This window comes from Lepus europaeus, chromosome 9 (assembly GCF_033115175.1).
Source record: "Lepus europaeus isolate LE1 chromosome 9, mLepTim1.pri, whole genome shotgun sequence".
NCBI classification, from domain to species: domain Eukaryota; kingdom Metazoa; phylum Chordata; class Mammalia; order Lagomorpha; family Leporidae; genus Lepus; species Lepus europaeus.
In genome coordinates, this window is record NC_084835.1 from 3,096,506 (window position 1) to 3,112,707 (window position 16,202).

The following is a 16,202-nucleotide window of genomic DNA, read 5'->3' on the forward strand; positions in this document are numbered from 1 at the left end:
ATACTTGAATCGTGACCTGCTGCCTCCCAGGGTCTGCACCAGCAGAAAACCGGGGCAAGAGCTGGAGCCAGGAATGTGAGCCAGGCCCTCCCACGTGGCGTGTGAGGCATCTTAACCCACGTAACTGCACGAATGCCAGCCCCACGCAGAGTTTTTGATTCCATGGATCTCGTGGGCTACAAGTTTCCAGGTGGAGCAGGCCCATCCTGGGGGGCCGCATCACGCGTGAACACACCTGACTTCTCACCATTCACATCGTGATCACCCCGGCCACCTTGTGCCCCATGTTACCTGCATGCGGCATCTTCTGAGTCGTGTCCCCTGGGAAGGCAGAGCGCCACCAACCACACGATGGTTCTTGTCCCGCGGGAAAGCGGATGGGAACCCCAGTGGGGCTCGAGCATAAGGGGCTGGACCACACCTGCATTTCCAGAAGCTCACTGTGGCTGTGCTGGGGAGACTGGCTTGCACTGGGCTGGGGGGGGCAGACTGGGGGTGCGAGGGGAGGAGCAGAGCAGGGGGAAGGCTGCATTCAAAAGAGCAGACGGGGGGCACTCTGGCGCAGTGGGTTAATTCTCTGGCCTGGGGTGCCAGCATCCCATGTGGGCGCTGGTTCGAGACCTGGCTGCTCCACTTCCCTTCCAGCTCTCTGCTATGGCCTGGAAATGCAGTGGAGGATGGCCCAAGTCCTTGGGCCCCTGCACCCGCGTGGGGGACCCGGAGGAGGCTCCTGGCTCCTGGCTTCAGGTCGGTGCAGCTCTGGCCATTGCGGCCGATTGGGGAGTGGACCAGCGGATGGAGGACCTCTCTCTCTCTCTCTCTCTCTCTCTCTCTCTGCCTCTCCTCTCTCTGTGTAACTCTGACTTTCAAATAAATAAATAAACCTTTAAAAAAAAAAAAACAGACACAAACGAGATTCAGGGGGTCTTTCGGAGGCAACAGTGACAGGACTTGGCGATGGACTGAGCGCCCATCACCATCGTGCCATCTCTGCTTCGGCTGCCGGTGTGCCAAGGCCAGTTCCTCACTGCCGGAGAGAAGCAGTTTGTGCAGCCCACATCCTCGGAGCTCTTACAACTGTTTGCATTCCCCAAAATATCAAGTTGCAAAGGCTGGCTAAAAAAGAACAACTTCCTTGCTCCGTGTTTCTTCCTTCTGCCACAACACACTGATTTTCCCACACCATGTTCCGAATGTGAGGAAATGGACGCGCTGTGGCTTTGGCCTCCAGAAATCTGACCATCAGAAACCGATGGGAAGGCTCACAAGAGAACATCTTGTTCTGAGCCGGCTGTACCCCAGAAGCGACAGAGGACGTCACACAGTCCAGCGCTCGCCAGGAAGTGCATCCGCATTTTGCCAAATTTGCTCTCCTCAAAGCAACCTCTGGCCACTGGGATAATAGCACGGAAAAAGGAGAAAACACAGAGTGAGGACACACCGGGGGTGGGGCGTTCCGGGTCCAATGCACACACGCCCAGTGGGAAGCATAGGGGCTCAGGGAATGGCAGCCATGGCGGAGAAAGAGTACTGGGTGTGGAAACACCTAGGCCTGCTCTCGAGAGACGTGGGGATCTGTCCCTGGTTCTGCAGTGAATCCCTGTACCCATAGCTCTCCTGCATTTTTTGCTGTTGTCTGCCAAGTGGACACACGGTGCTTTTGTTTTCAGAACACAACGGCATTATCCAAGAGTAAGTTTTTACAGTTCTCAAAATCCTAGGAGACTCTGAAGACTTAAACCCAGAAACAATTTGGCACCTGTCACAGGCAATGAATGACCTGAGGTATGACAGGGACTCAGGTACCTGCTGCCGGACAAACATGGAATGGGTTCGCTCCACTTTTTAAGATGCTTACTTCCAGTCCCATCTTAGAAACTCGATTTCTGTATTGAGACACGTGTACATTTGTGGCCGGCTAAACTTGCCTCCCTCTCCTGGATACACCACAAAATACCCACAGTGAGAAATGATGTTTGCATTTCTTCTCTTTTTTTAAACTACCCAGAAATTCATTTAGGATACTCCAGTTTCAGTTCCATTTACAAAGAGTGCCACTCTGAGGCCATCCAAGCTGATAACTAATAAACAGAGGATCCCTCTTCTGAAAGTCCACTTGAGCCTAAGAGTCTTGAAGAGAGGACGGCCCATCAAAGTCCCACAGCTTCAAGTTCACACCGCAGAACCCCCAGTGCCAACAAAGCAAGCACGTGCAGTGAATAACCCCAGGGCTACAGGGCATGGAGCGGGCACTGGCAGGCAGTGTGTAGTCACCTACAGACTGACCACGGGTGTCCAGTCCAACAATGACAAACATGCAGGCCATTTAGCCAGCTGTTAACACCCGCTCCACACCAGCTACTGCTGGGGTCTGGGGTGCCTCAGTGCAGGAGCAAATCTCTTGTCATTGATTATTTTATTTATTTATTTATTTTTTTTTTTTTTTTGTAGAGCTTAGTTTTCAGCAGCTGGGTTCCCCTTCAGGTTCTTTCACCGCCTGCAGCCTGGGCACACAAACCCAGGGTGGCAGAATCCTTAGGGAACAGGACCAAGGGGTTGACAACAGCCCCATGCCAAGGGAGGCCCACACATGTTCTCAGCCCCCGCTCCCTCCCAACTCCATTATTCAGAAGCAAGAAAGAAAAGGCCAACACAGAAGCAGCCATCACCCTCCAGGAACAGGGCCACCCAGACAGGTCCAGTGGTCCTCGTGGGAGCCACCCTCCTGGCTGGAAATGTCCCAGCAGCCTCACGTGCCCAAGCGCCCCGCCTCCTCCCTACACCAGGGTCCTCCACACATCCAGCCTGCACTTCCCAGATACCACACAACACCCCCAAGGGACCAGGGGCCCACAGCCCAGGGGTGGGGCAGCCAGGAGTCCAAGCATCCTGGCCTCAAATTCCTGCTCTGGGACGGGCACTGTGGAGGGACGAGGGGCAGGAGTCAGGGTGTGGGGAGAGGGCTGCTGAGACCAGAGGCGTGGCCAGCCCCTGCTCTCCAGACCAGGACTGTTTAACCTGCAGGGACAGCGGAGGTCGGATGCCTCCCCGCCACGCGTTTGCAGGAAATGTCAGTGTTCTCAGCTCAGGAAGGGCCGCAGAGCTCAGCACGGGGAGAGCAATACCAGGGCAATTACAGGCGGTGAAGAGGTCACCACGCACGGCGGGCAGCGGGCAGCGGGGGTGCAGCTTGCTCCTGAACACGGACTTCACTGACTGTGAGTCACTGTTGCAGGCTGCAGCCCTGCACCACCACGCTGGGCTCATTAGCATATCCCAGGGTTGGGTGTCAGCCAGAGAAAGCAGGGAGAGTGCCAGCAAGGAGGCCAGCGTTGTGGCACAGCAGGTCCGGCCACCGCCTGCAATGTTGGCATCCCACACGGATGCCGGTTCAAGTCCCGGCTGCTCCACTTCCGATCCAACTCTCTGTTAATGCCCCCTGGAAAGAGCAGCAAAAGGTTGCCATGTGGCCCCTGCCACCCACATGGGGGACTGGGAAGAAGCTCAGGATCCTGGCTCCTGGCAGGTGGAAGATCTCTCTCCTTCTCTCTGTCTCCCTCTCTCTGTAACTCTGCCTTTCAAATAAATAAATAGAAATCTTAAAAAAAAGAAAACACCACAGGGCTGCTGCATCCACTTCCCCCCACTGCCACTGCCCAGAGGTTCCCAGACTGGCTGCGGGACGCAGAAGCCGGCAGGGCAGATTCCCTGCGCGAGGCTGTGGGGCTGCGACAGCAGGCAAACTGCAGTTCATCCAGCAAGGCTGCAAGTGATACAAACAGGTCTGCTGGGACTCTTACCGGTGAGAACCAGAAATCACCCAGAGACTCATCAACGGGGCCGGCTTAAATACATCAACTCAGCTACTTACAGAACGAGTCCACTTCACTTTTTCAACTACGTAAGCTGTACGTACTACGGACGGTTCCTTGGCGTGTGCAGAGGGTTAAAAATCCTCTGCATTCAATACACGTAGCCCAATGTACACACATCCCAGGACCAGATCTTTGTAACTGAAGAAAAATCTAGAAAGACAGACTAACGGCTGGCCCCGGTTACCAACTGGCATGAACTTGGCAGACCAGGACTCACAAAATGAGCAACTTCTAACTATATTTTGATCAAGTTTTTTTAGTTTCTAACTTTACCCTGTTCCTCTGATATTTAAAAATACTAATATATATTTTTATAAAGAAATCTGATAATTCAACATAAGATAATTCTCCATAAAAGCAGAAGTTCAACAACAGAGAAGACAAAAAAAATCACTCCAAAGCCTGCAATAGCTGACATTCTCTTCCCCCTCCCTCTGTACATGTTTATTTTTCTTTATTTGGAAGGAACAGAGACAGAGGAAGCTAGTGCATCTGCTGGTTTGTTCCCTATGGCCACAACAGCTGAGGCTGGCCCAGGATGAAGCCAGGAACTCTATCCGAGTTTCCCACAGAGATGGGTAGGGACCCAACACTTGGGCCACCTTCCACTGCCTTCCCAGACACAACAGCAGGGGAGCTGGTTTGGAAACAGAACACCCAGGACTTGAACTGACTTCCATATGGGATGCCAGTGTCACAAGCTGGGGCTTAACCTGCTGTATCACAACAAAGACCCCGTCTCCTTCCTCTCTTGAAAATATAACAGTGGGGCCCAGCAATGTGGCATAGTAGGCTGGGCCTCCGCCTAGAACACCAGCATCCCATATGGGCACTGGTTTGAGTCCCAGCTGCTCCACCTCTGATCCAGCTCCCTGCTCAGCCTGGGAAAGCAGTTGACAATGGCCCAAGTGCTTGGGCCCCTGCACCCTTGTAGGAGATCAAAAAAACTCTTGGCTCCTGGCTTCAGATCACCCCAGCTCCAGCAGTTGTGGCCATTTGGGAAGTGAACCAGCAGATGGAAGATCTCTGTCTCCCTGGCTCTGTATGTAACTCTACCTCTCAAATAAATAAACAAATCTTAAAAAATGCAACAGTGTTGGGGCTGGCATTGTGCTTAGCAGGTAAAGCCACTGGCCACAAGGCAGACATGCCATTGGGTGCTGGTTCACATCCCAGATGCTCCACTTCTGATCCAGCTCCCTACTAATGGCTGGGAAAGCAGTAGAAAATGGCCCAAGTTCTTGGGACCCTGCACCTATGTGGAAGACCTGGGAGAAGCTCCTGGCCCCTAATTTCAGCCTGGCCCAGGCCTGGCTGTTGCAGCCATCTGGGGAGTGAACCACAGGATGGAAGATCTCTCTCTTTGTCCCCCTCCCTCCCTTCCTCTCTCTACCCATCTTTTCCTCTCGCTATAACTCTTTGAAACAAACAATAAATCTTTTAAAAAATGCAACTGTGGAACACTTCAGAACAGTTCTACCTATAGAATAAAGGTTTATGCCTCCTCCTTTATCACACCCCCTCTTCACCCTCCAAAATCTATAGCTCCCCTAAACACAAGGCTCTCTCCAATACTAGAGGGTGTGTGTGAGAGAAACCAACCCAAACCAAACCGCAATCTGGCCACTAGAGGGAGAACACCACCCAGCGACCCAGGTCCTGCCTTCACTTCGGAGGAAAACATTGCCACAGATGGAGGCGCGCGTTGGCTCCAAAAGCGCTTGTTAAGGCTAAAAGCCCACAAGCAGTAGCCAGCGTGGCTCAGCCTCTGGGGCTTGCCTAATATGTCCTGAAGCTAAGGGTTTCACTAATAAATATAAAAGTACAGATGCGAATGTGGCTCCCACAGCAGCGAGGCCCCACCCGGCTGATCTGAGGATTTACAAACGTTCTGGAGCAGAAGCAGACGCAGGCTTGGACGCTGCCCTGCAGCAGCACCTGCAGAAACAGCGCCGGCGCTGAGCTGCCACAGGGCTGGGAGCGGCGAGGAAGAAAGGGGCCTCGTCTCGCCAAGACCCGCAGCTCCCTCTCTCCAAAGCAGTGCACCCGTGCCCGTAGCCCCCACTGTGGGCCCTGCAGGCTCCAGAACACCTCTCCGGCCTCTGTCAGCCGTGGATGGAGCCCAGGGCCAGTGTGCTGACAGAGCAGCTGCTGACCCACCTTACTCCAGCGGATGAGTGGCCACTCGTCCAGGCCCTGTCCCACCAAAAGACAGAAAGAATCCACGTCTTTAGGGCACAGAACCATTTTGTATACAGAGGTGGGTTGGGGCCAGTGCTGTGGCATAGCAAGTAAAGCCACTGCCTGCAGCACCAGCATCCCAAATGGGCACCAGTTCGATTCCCGGCTACTGCACTTCCAATACAGCTCCCTGCTATGGCCTGGGAAAGCAGCAGAGGATGGCCCAAGTGCTTGGGCCCCTGCACTTGTGTGGGAGACCCAGAAGAAGCTCCTGGCTCCAGATCGGTGCAGCTCCAGCCATTGTGGCCAATTGGAGAGTGAACCTGCAGATGGAAGACCTCTCTCTCTCTCTCTCTCTCTCTCTCTCTCTCTGCCTCTCCTCTCTCTGCGTAACTCTGAAATTCACTTGGTTAATCCTCTGCCTACAGCGCTGGCATTCCATATGGATGCTGGTTCTAGTCCCAGCTGCTCCACTTCTGATCCAGCTCTCTGCTATGACCTGGGAAAGCAGTGGAAGATGGCCCAAGTCCTTGGGCCCCTGCACCTGCATGGGAGACCTGTAAGAAGTTCCTGGCTCCTGGCTTGGGATCGGCCCAGCTCCAGCCATTGAAGCCATCTGGGAAGTGAACCAGCAGATGGAAGACCTCTCTCTCTCTCTCTCTCTCTGCCTCTGCCTCTGCCTCTCTGTAACTCTGCCTTTAAAATAAATAAATAAATCTTTAAAAATAAATAAATAAAACAGAGGTGGGACAAACTGGGGAGGGGAGGAGGGTGGTAAATACACTCCTTTGGAAAATGCAGGCTTCACCTGGAGCACCCCATTAGCACACCGTGCCTCAGCATCCACCTCAGCCCCATGGACAGCACTTAGTGCAGGGCAAAGGTTTACACGCTCTCGTCCCACACAGAAGCCCCTCCTTAGAAATTTCTAAGTCTGAGGACTAAATCGGCCTAGGAACTCTCCCCGAGACAGCCTCGCTGCAGAACCCTCGCATCTGTCCTGCCCCTCACTCCTGCCATGTGTTGTCCTCCAGGCCATCATCTCCTGCCCCAGAAATCCCTTTTGCAACCCACCCCTCCCGACCCCAAGCAGAAGTCATGAGATTGGTGCAAGTCCTGATTGAGCCACATCACCTGGGCCCCGAGCAGACACCAAGACCTACTTTTCTGAGTGCCTGTTGGGAATTCCGACCAAAAATATCCAAATCCCCGCAGACTGCTCCACAAGCTGGACCAGACAGCATCCACCAGGCATCCAGCCCAGCTCCCGGCACCTACCAGGAGCCCAAGATGCTGGCTGGAAGGCCGGCCGGCCAGGAGACAGAAGGGGCAGGCCGCCGCTCCCAGCCCCTGCCAACAGAGCCCACAGCAGACAGGCAACGCGGTGACGCTCTGACCTCTCTCCCTGGCTCTGTTCCACAGCCACCATGAGGTGGCAGGTCCCACACTGGTCAGCAAACCTTGCCCAATGTGAGCCTCGTACTCATGGGACCCCGTAGAGAGTCCTTCCATTCAGACTGATCTCAGCTACAGGATCGCTGAGCACAGCCCAGGGACAGTCATCCTACACAGGCCTGGTCCTCCATTGCCGCCTCCCAGGAAACTGACGACTCAGCAGGGCCCTGGGTCCGAGCCCATCTCCAGGGCTTCTCTCTGACCATTCCAGGCTGACCAGCTTCGCCTCAGCTCTTGGTCCTGGGTCCGTGCCCATCTCCAGGGCTTCCTCTCTGACCATTCCAGGCTGACCAGCTTCGCCTCAGCTCTTGGTCCTGGGTCCGTGCCCATCTCCAGGGCTTCTCTCTGACCATTCCAGGCTGACCAGCTTCGCCTCAGCTCTTGGTCCTGGGTCCGTGCCCATCTCCAGGGCTTCCTCTCTGACCATTCCAGGCTGACCAGCTTCGCCTCAGCTCTTGGTCCTGGGTCCGTGCCCATCTCCAGGGCTTCCTCTCTGACCATTCCAGGCTGACCAGCTTCGCCTCAGCTCTTGGTGGCTCTTCCTAGCTAAAGGGAAGGAAATTCACCTGTGCAGCTAGCAGTCCTCACTAGCTTCTAGCTTCCTAGAAGTGCTCTCTTTTGGTTCTGGTGGTCACCTGAACCCAACTCTCCTCGACTGGCCCCAAGACGTGCAGGGGCCACTTCTCCTGAGACAGACTCGGGCACTCTCAGACCTGGCTTTTCTCCCGGGCCACCAACGCTCAAGTTTCTTGATGTCAGGAACCCTGTAACCCCACAGAAATAAGTAAGGACCCCCAAGAACCTTGGTAATCTAGAGACACTTGACACACTAACAGTGAAGCCAGAGGATGTCTTAAAATATAAAAATAAACAAGGTCACAGCCAGTGAGCCATCGGGCCACTTAGCATGCAGTCACTGGAAATTCACTGCACGCTCATGAGACACAAGAACAGAAAAGGCAAGTGGGCGGGCCCTGGCCTGGAGGTTAGGACATCTGTACCCCACACTGGCATAGCTGGGCTTGGTTCCAGACTCCAGCCCCTGACTCCAGCTTCCTGTTACCGCAGACTCTGGCAGGCAGCGGTGATGGCCCAAGTGGCTGAGTTCCTCCCACCCACACGGGCAGATCTGGACCGAGTTCCCCGCTGCCAGCTGCCAGCTTTAGCCTGGCTCATCACTGAACGAGCAGACAGGCGCTTTGTGTCTCAAATACATATTTTTTAAAGGCAAATAACTTTGCCATAAGATAAACAGTTCTGAATCACAGACCTCCTGGAAGGGGGCTCTAGACCCTGGGGCGGGGGAAGTCCGCAGATCACACTTGGAGAACCCGAGCTTGATCAAGTCCACTTCACCAACCCTGCGAGTCCTGTCTGACAAACTCTAAACCACCCCCTTTTGGATATCCTCTTGGTGTTTAACTCTGGTAACTTAGCAAGTTGGAACTAGATCCTGGACCAATAGCCTTGGAGACGGCCTGAATGAGAAGGAGGACGCTGGGCCATGAGGCAGCCCCTCAGCAAGCAGGCTCTCCAGCAAGCACAGGTGGCTCGGGGAGCATGCCACAAGCCATCACCATCTTCCTGGCTCCCTCTGCCTTCATTTAAGGCCCAAGAATGTCTACACCGGCACGAAACCTGCCAGTTCTCTGTGACGTGCGCTCCAGAGCAAAAGCCTCAGAAGTCCACAGTGTACGTGGCACTGGCCAGACCTAGGTTCCCCTTGACTGAGAACCCGGCGGGCAGACAGACCACTCAGCATCAGGCTGTCTCCAAATTCAAGCTCTAACAGAGGTCTGGGGATGCTGGGTTGTTTTTTTCTATGTTTGACATGGGGTCAAGGTCATGCTCTTATATGGTCTCTTTGCTTTTTCTTGGTAGTTCACTTTGATCTCTGTCCTAGACCTGCAGCTTCAAGGAGAACCTGCATGGGCAGCATGGGAACAAGCACCATGGCAGCACCCACCCAAGCACCCAGACTTCCTTCCTGCATTGTCTCCAGGCGTTCCTGTCACCCCCACGTCACCTCAGACGGCATCACAGCCCAAAGTGAGACAGCAGTGGTGCAGGGCCAGGGTCCCAGACCTCTGCACGCCAAGCTGCTGAGCTGCCAACCATGGCAGGACCGAACACAGTACAGTTAAAGGTGAACAAATACAATCTTACCTGGCAAGCGCCTGGGGCACAGAAAGATTGTAGATCTGGACAAAGCAGCCACCCAGGGCTCTCCCCACAGGCGCCGGAGTGGCCGCAGGCACACTTCCCATCAGCACCACCTGCCAGGAAGGGCTTCTCCCCTTTCCCCGAGAGGCTGTGAGCCCGGTGCTCTCCACCCAAGCGTGGGCTCAGGCTTCCAACATTACCCTGCCGGGCAGCCAAACTGACATGTTGAGAAAGGCTGGGTCTAATCAGCTGTCCACCTCCTTCGGTCAGGGAAACAAGGACTCTGTCAGACATGGCCAGAGCCCAGAGCAACCCCACCCGGCCTCCGACTCCATGCTGTGGGCCCAGCCAGCCAGCTCGCCATGAAGACCATGGAGCCGACAACCATGTCGGGGCAGATTCCAATCTGATCTGGGGCTGAAGAATGCCCGCCCTTGGGGCCAAGCCTTTGACCTTTCCAGTCCTAACTGGGGCAAGTTTCATTCTCTCATTTCACAGCCTACCTGAGAACTGCCCATAAAGATTTTGCTTTATCAAAAAGTAATTAAACTCTTCTCTGATGGTCTGCACAGAGACGAGGGAGGAAAGGTCTCCTTGCAGTTAGCTGTTTCCAGGGTGCTTTCTGCTTGCAGAACAGCGAGCCTATAAAACCAGGATCTGCTCTGGGGAAGTTTGTATTCCAGAGAGTGAAGTTTTAATAATAAAGTGAAACTAACCTGCAAGAAACCAACACTTCCGCTGAGCTCCCATGTTGCTCTGCAAACTCAAGGTCATGAACACGGGCTATCCCTGGCCCTGCAGACACCACCCCGGGCTGCCCAGTACAGGCCGTGGACAGGAGGGGACAGGAGTCTCAAGAGGCACTGCTGGGTGAGCCAGTGCCCTCCCTCCCATCGGCCCACTTCTTCCTAGCACACTACGTGCCATTCTGCAGACACAAACTCCTGACATTTTGTGCTCCATCAAAGGAAGAACCTTCATAACCTGGGTTGCAAAGTGGCACCGCACAGGCTGCAGAAGCCATTCATGGGGTCTTCGCAGAGTTTGCTTTTTAACTCTGAATTGGATGCAAATATTAAAAGCTCCAAAACGCAAATATCTGCCTCCTGCTGGAAGCTGTATGACCGTGCAGCCATGGCAGACATTTCTGGAGGGCACGGGCAAGCACAGATCAGTGACAGCCCCTTTAGAAAGAGCCTGGGGGGCCAGCACTGTGGTGCAGTGGGTTAAACTGCCGCCTGCAGCACCATCATCCCATGTGGGCACCAGTTTAAGTCTCAGATGCGCTACTTCCAATCCAGCTCCCTGCTAGTGCTCTTGGGAAAGCAGCGGAGGATGGTCTAAATGCTAGGGCCCAGCACCCACATGGGAGACCTGGAAGAAGCTCCTGGCTCCTGGCTTAGGTCTGGCCCAGCCCCAGCATTTGTGGCCATTTGGGGAGTGAACCAGTAGATGTGGATTTCTGTCTGTCTCTCTGGCTTACAAACCATTTAGTTTTTAAGAATTCTATTTACCACTTGTAAAACAAGGATGAAAACACCATCTAATTAGAAAAGGTGGTTAATAAGAAGACCAGAATCCTAGGATCCCACAGATGCAAAGCTATCGCAATATTTCTCGTCTCCAATGGCTCTCTTAGTAAAGGCGTTCCCTGGACGACAGAACTTCCAGTGCGCTGTCCTGCGCCTCCCACCCAACACTTGCATAACAAGTGTGCCTTCCATTTCTGTTTTCCTAAAGAGTCACATGAACAGCTAGGAAACTTCATCCAGGAAGCAGGGAGGGTAGACGCCAAGGAGAGAAGAACAACAAGTCTGTATGACATGGGCCTGCACTCCAGAGTAAGCCACAGGCTGAGCCACACATGGCTTGAGGCTTCTTTGCAGTGCCACGTGTCCCAAGAGGGGAATGTCATTCCTGATTACCACCGTCCACCTCTGGCCCCTTCTCATCATGCTTAAAGGCATCAAGAAAGAGGGTACGCCTGCGTGCCACTCAACCAGATGTGCACGTGCCCCAGTGACAAAGAGAGACTGGCCCAGATTCAGGACCAAACCAATGCAACAACAAAGCTCAGACTTTCTCCCCACTTCCATGGGGCAGGAAACAAGAGCAGGAAGCCAACCCCACTCCCGAGACAACAGGAAGAACAAAACAACAAGGGCTTTAGTCCTGGAACCAGCGCACCGGCTAAACAGTCCATCCTGCTTCTAGTGTGTCTTCAGTGCAGAAGGAGCTCACAATTAGCAAACAAAGGTGCAGGGCAGGGGCAGAGGCGACCTAAGGAGTGTTTCCAACACTCCGCCCCGACTTCCCTGTCTCTGCCCCGACTCCCCTGTCTCTGCCCTGACTCCCCAACTCCCCGGGAGTTTTATTTTTTTGTGTGCAGTGTTGCAGAAGGAAAGGTTTTTCAGGAACATTGTCTTTAGCATTGAAACCAAAAATCCTTGCATTGTCATTTTGCTCATACTTAGTTCTGCAGTGAAGAGCTTATTTCAAATGCCAATATTATATGCTGCTTAAGTGCACTTTCAAAGACTATGTCCAAAAACACTCGAAAATATTTATGCCGTGTAAGGCTAATTAACAAGAGAATTCAAAATACACACCCTATAAATATAACAACATAAAAAGTATACACAGGTGGGAGGTAAACAGTAAAAAAAATAAAGAAGAAGAAGAAACTGCACTGGAGTACTGGTGACTTTAAAAATAAAATACCTCATTTCCTACATTAGCTATTTCCTGCAAATATTTGTTTCTTTCTTCTGCCTAGGATTAATCATCAACTGGTGGAAGTTTGCAGAGAAACATTTTATACCCACAGAGTGATTTACCCACCCTGGCTAAACAGGCTCCATGACTGCTCTCCAGGACAAAGGCTTTAAAACACCAGGAGGTGGTGTGCAAAGCTGCACCAAGGGTCACTCACACCCACGGACCAGGGAGGGCGGGGCAGCCAGCACGCGGGACCCCGGTTTGGCAGATACCAGTTTATTCAGCACAGTGCATGATTCAGGGCTCAGGATGTCCCAGAGCCACCAAGGCTCCCCACTTCTCTATCACAAAACACAGCGAAGCCAAGGGTTCCTCTCCCCCGTCTGGAACTGTGCACACATCTCACTCAGCAAAGGCTTGGGGGTGAGGGGAAAACAGGGCTGCCAGCCACCCCTGGACCAAAGGCACTTAACGTCAGAGACAGAGCACAGCCGAGGCCCGGGACGCCGCCAGCACGCCGTCACCGGCCGTGAGGGACTCACCGTGAGGACGTGAGGGACGCTGCTTTCCCCGGGAGGACACCGTGCAGCAGGAACAGAAAGCGTGCGTCGGCCTCTCCCTTCCTGAAAACAGCACAGCGCCGAGCTCTGACTTTCCGTGACTGCTATCACCCAACATTCAACCGGGGAAAAACAGCCGAAAAAACCTGGCGTCAGTTCTCACTGCGCAGTCACCATCGAAGCTGATCGCACTCACAGAATCTAAGAGCTCAGAGCCTCGGAAGCCATCTTCCATCCCCCCGTTTGATGGATCGGGGCCCCAAGGCCCAAGGGACAGATGCTGGGCCCCAGGCTCTCACCACCCCTTGTTCAGGGTTCCCTGTACTCCTCTTTCTCCCTAAAAGACTCTCAAAAGTAAAGCAGGGCAGTGGTGTCCAAAGACAGGCCACACAAAAGCACGTGCACTTTCGCGGGTCAGCGAGTGGGTCTGTAAGACAGTTCCTTTGGCCGTGGGGCAGGTGTGTGGCCCACCTCGGGGGTGGGACTACTTGGCACAAATCGTATGGAGTTCTGAGGGAAGCTGAGCACAGCTTGGTCCCGACGTCTCGGACTCGGGAAGGCTCTCCTTGGCTGTCAGTCCGTGCTGGGCAGACGGTCGGCCGCACAGCGGAATCCCAGATTCGAGGCGGAGCTGTCAGGTGTGTTCTGGCTCCGGGCGGCGCAGCGGTACCTGTAGCAATAGGACTGCGCAGAGAGAACAGGAAAGGTGAGTGCCCAGGGGCCTCCAGCCAGCGGCCTGCACGCGCAGGGCCTGTGCAGAGTCCCCGTAGGTGGGAAGTCGCCGCTGCCTGCAGACGCCTGGCACACAGCCTGCCCTCACGACACTGGACGTGGAGGGGCATGAGGGGCAGTGCGCTCAAGAGTTAGCCACACGCTACCCAGCACCCTTCGTCTTGCCAATGGAACACAGATGCAGCACAGAGATGCCTGTGCCAGCGGGACTTGGAACAGCGAGGAAGAACAACGCAATGACCAATGACTACAGACGTCTGGGCACATCCATTTGATGGAAGAGCAAACAACCATCGAAAGTCACGTCCTTACATGACGCTCATGATGTAGGAAATTCATGTTCAAACATTCAATGGAAACACCAGCATACAAAACTGTGCATGTTGTACGACCCCAGTCTAGCTAACTGCATAGCTCCCCACTCCACACAGCAGTGACCCTGGAGCAACAGGCTTTCACACTTGCCACACTAAGGACGCAGTAACTACTGACATTCAACCAAGCATAAAGATAAAGAGCAACTGAGAAAGTACCGAGAACATGAAGCTATCATTTAATAGCCAACACACTGGCAACAATCAAACAGGAAGCTTAGCAACACAAAGTGTAGCACCTTTTAAAACTGGTCTCCTGTGCCTCTGGAGTCTAAGTCACAGTAAGCACGAAGCCACACATTGTGGTTTGTTTTATATCTGTGTGGTTTTCAAACAACAGGGACAGTGTGCCCATGAACACAAACACAAGCAAGGAGCAGCCGGTTCACCCCAGGCACTGCCATCTGCCATCTCATTTGACTGGAACAGCCCAGAGGGACTAAAAGCCACCCGATATCACAGAGCTGGTAAAGGGGGGTTCCCAGCTTCCAGCAAGAACCACACATGGCACTCCTGTGGCCTGGGACTGTTCTCTGATCCCAAACAGTGGAGAACGACAACGCACAAGGCACCCTGCGTATGGTGAGCAGACTCTGAGAGGGCTCAACAGAACCCAAGGCCCCGCCGGCTGGTGAGAGACTCTGCACAAAGAATCGTGCTGAGTAACGCCGGAACTCACAAAGAAGAGATAACCTGGGGGTAGGGAAGGACAGGTCAGCACGCAAGAGTTGTTTTTTTTTTTTTTTAAAGTTATTATTCTGTTTTCTCTCACAAAACGCAAATGCTTCTAATGCTCATAAAAACTCTAAAGTTAACATGGAAACTCCCAGGCGCATTTCCACCATAATACACAGACACGCGCTCTGCCTTCAATGGAGAGTGAAACAACGGCAACCGATTTTCTCATTTCCTCTGCAGCCAGAGAGGACTAGAATGTATTACCATTCCTGGGGTAGGCAGAGGGAAGATGAGTAAAAAATGTGCTTGAAATAACACAACACTGGGGCCGGCGCCGTGGCTCACTTGGTTAATCCTCCGCCTGCAGCGCCGACATCCCATATGGGTGCCAGGTTCTAGTCCCGGTTGCTCCTCTTCCTGTCCAGCTCTCTGCTGTGGCCCGGAGGTCAGTGGAAGATGGCCCAAGTGCTTGGGCCCCTGCACCCGTATGGGAGACCAGGCAAAGCACCTGGCTCCTGGCTTTGGATCGGCGCAGAACGCCGGCCGTGGCGGCCATTTGGAGGGTGACCCAATGGAAGGAAGACCTTTCTCTTTGACTCTCTCTCTCACTGTCTAACTCTACCTGTCAAATAAATAAAAATTTAAAAAAATAAATAATACAACACTGATGGCACTTGCTCCCAGGTGTGATGCACACACAACAGACACTCTTGCAGGTGACCACGCAGGAAGACATGGCAGAGACCCTGCTCCACAGAGGGTGATGGGAAACAACCAGCTTCGCTAGTTCCAGAAGCAACTCTGTGGCCTGCCCAGGCCCCCGTGCAAACCACGCCCATGAGGTGAACTCCACACTGCAGCAGGTTCAAGTTCAGGGGAGGCCGACTAACAGGCGCCTTTGACATTCTTGTCCCATGACTGGGCCACACAGGACGAGACACAGGCAAGTGTCTCCCAGTCACCAGCTGTGTGCACACAGGGAGCAGGGTGGATCTAAGCCTGGGCCTGTCTGTCTGTGCAGAGACCACAGGCTGGTGGAGCAAACAGTGACACATCCATCAGCTCCACAACATGCTAGGGTCGAACAATTCCGAGCTTCGGAGAATTCAGGTGAAGAAAGTATCACTGGTAGAATCCCAGAGTCTTCAGGAATGAATTCTGAGAAGGTAGACTTTGACCTTTGACCTGGGAGGGTGTGCACAATGATGGCAGTGGTTAGGGAGAGCCGCTTTAAAGGCCTGCTCCTGGCCGCACACCCGGAGACTCGGGTTCCACAGGGCTGGGGTGGGGTCCAAGAACCTGCCTTTCCAACAAGCGTGCTGGCACTGCTGATGCTGTGAGCCCGTGGGCCACACTCCGAGAAGTTCCGATCTACAGGAGCCAGAAACAAAGCAGGAAGGAGTACTAGCGGGGAAAACAGTGACCTCAGAGGCATGAAAATGGAAAAATCCAGCCAAGTTCAGAGG

At 53.7% G+C, this 16,202-nt stretch overlaps 1 protein-coding gene across 1 annotated transcript in view; it reads right to left on the reverse strand.

The window, feature by feature from the left end:
• Window positions 1-12,652: 12,652 nt before the first annotated feature.
• Window positions 12,653-16,202, reverse strand: part of SUMF1 (sulfatase modifying factor 1) — a 74,221-nt gene continuing 70,671 nt past the window's right edge. Inside the window, exon 9 of the mRNA XM_062200349.1 lies at window positions 12,653-13,636. Coding sequence (XP_062056333.1) covers window positions 13,526-13,636 — 111 coding nt within the window. The 3' untranslated portion in view covers window positions 12,653-13,525. The remainder of the gene's footprint in view (window positions 13,637-16,202) is intronic.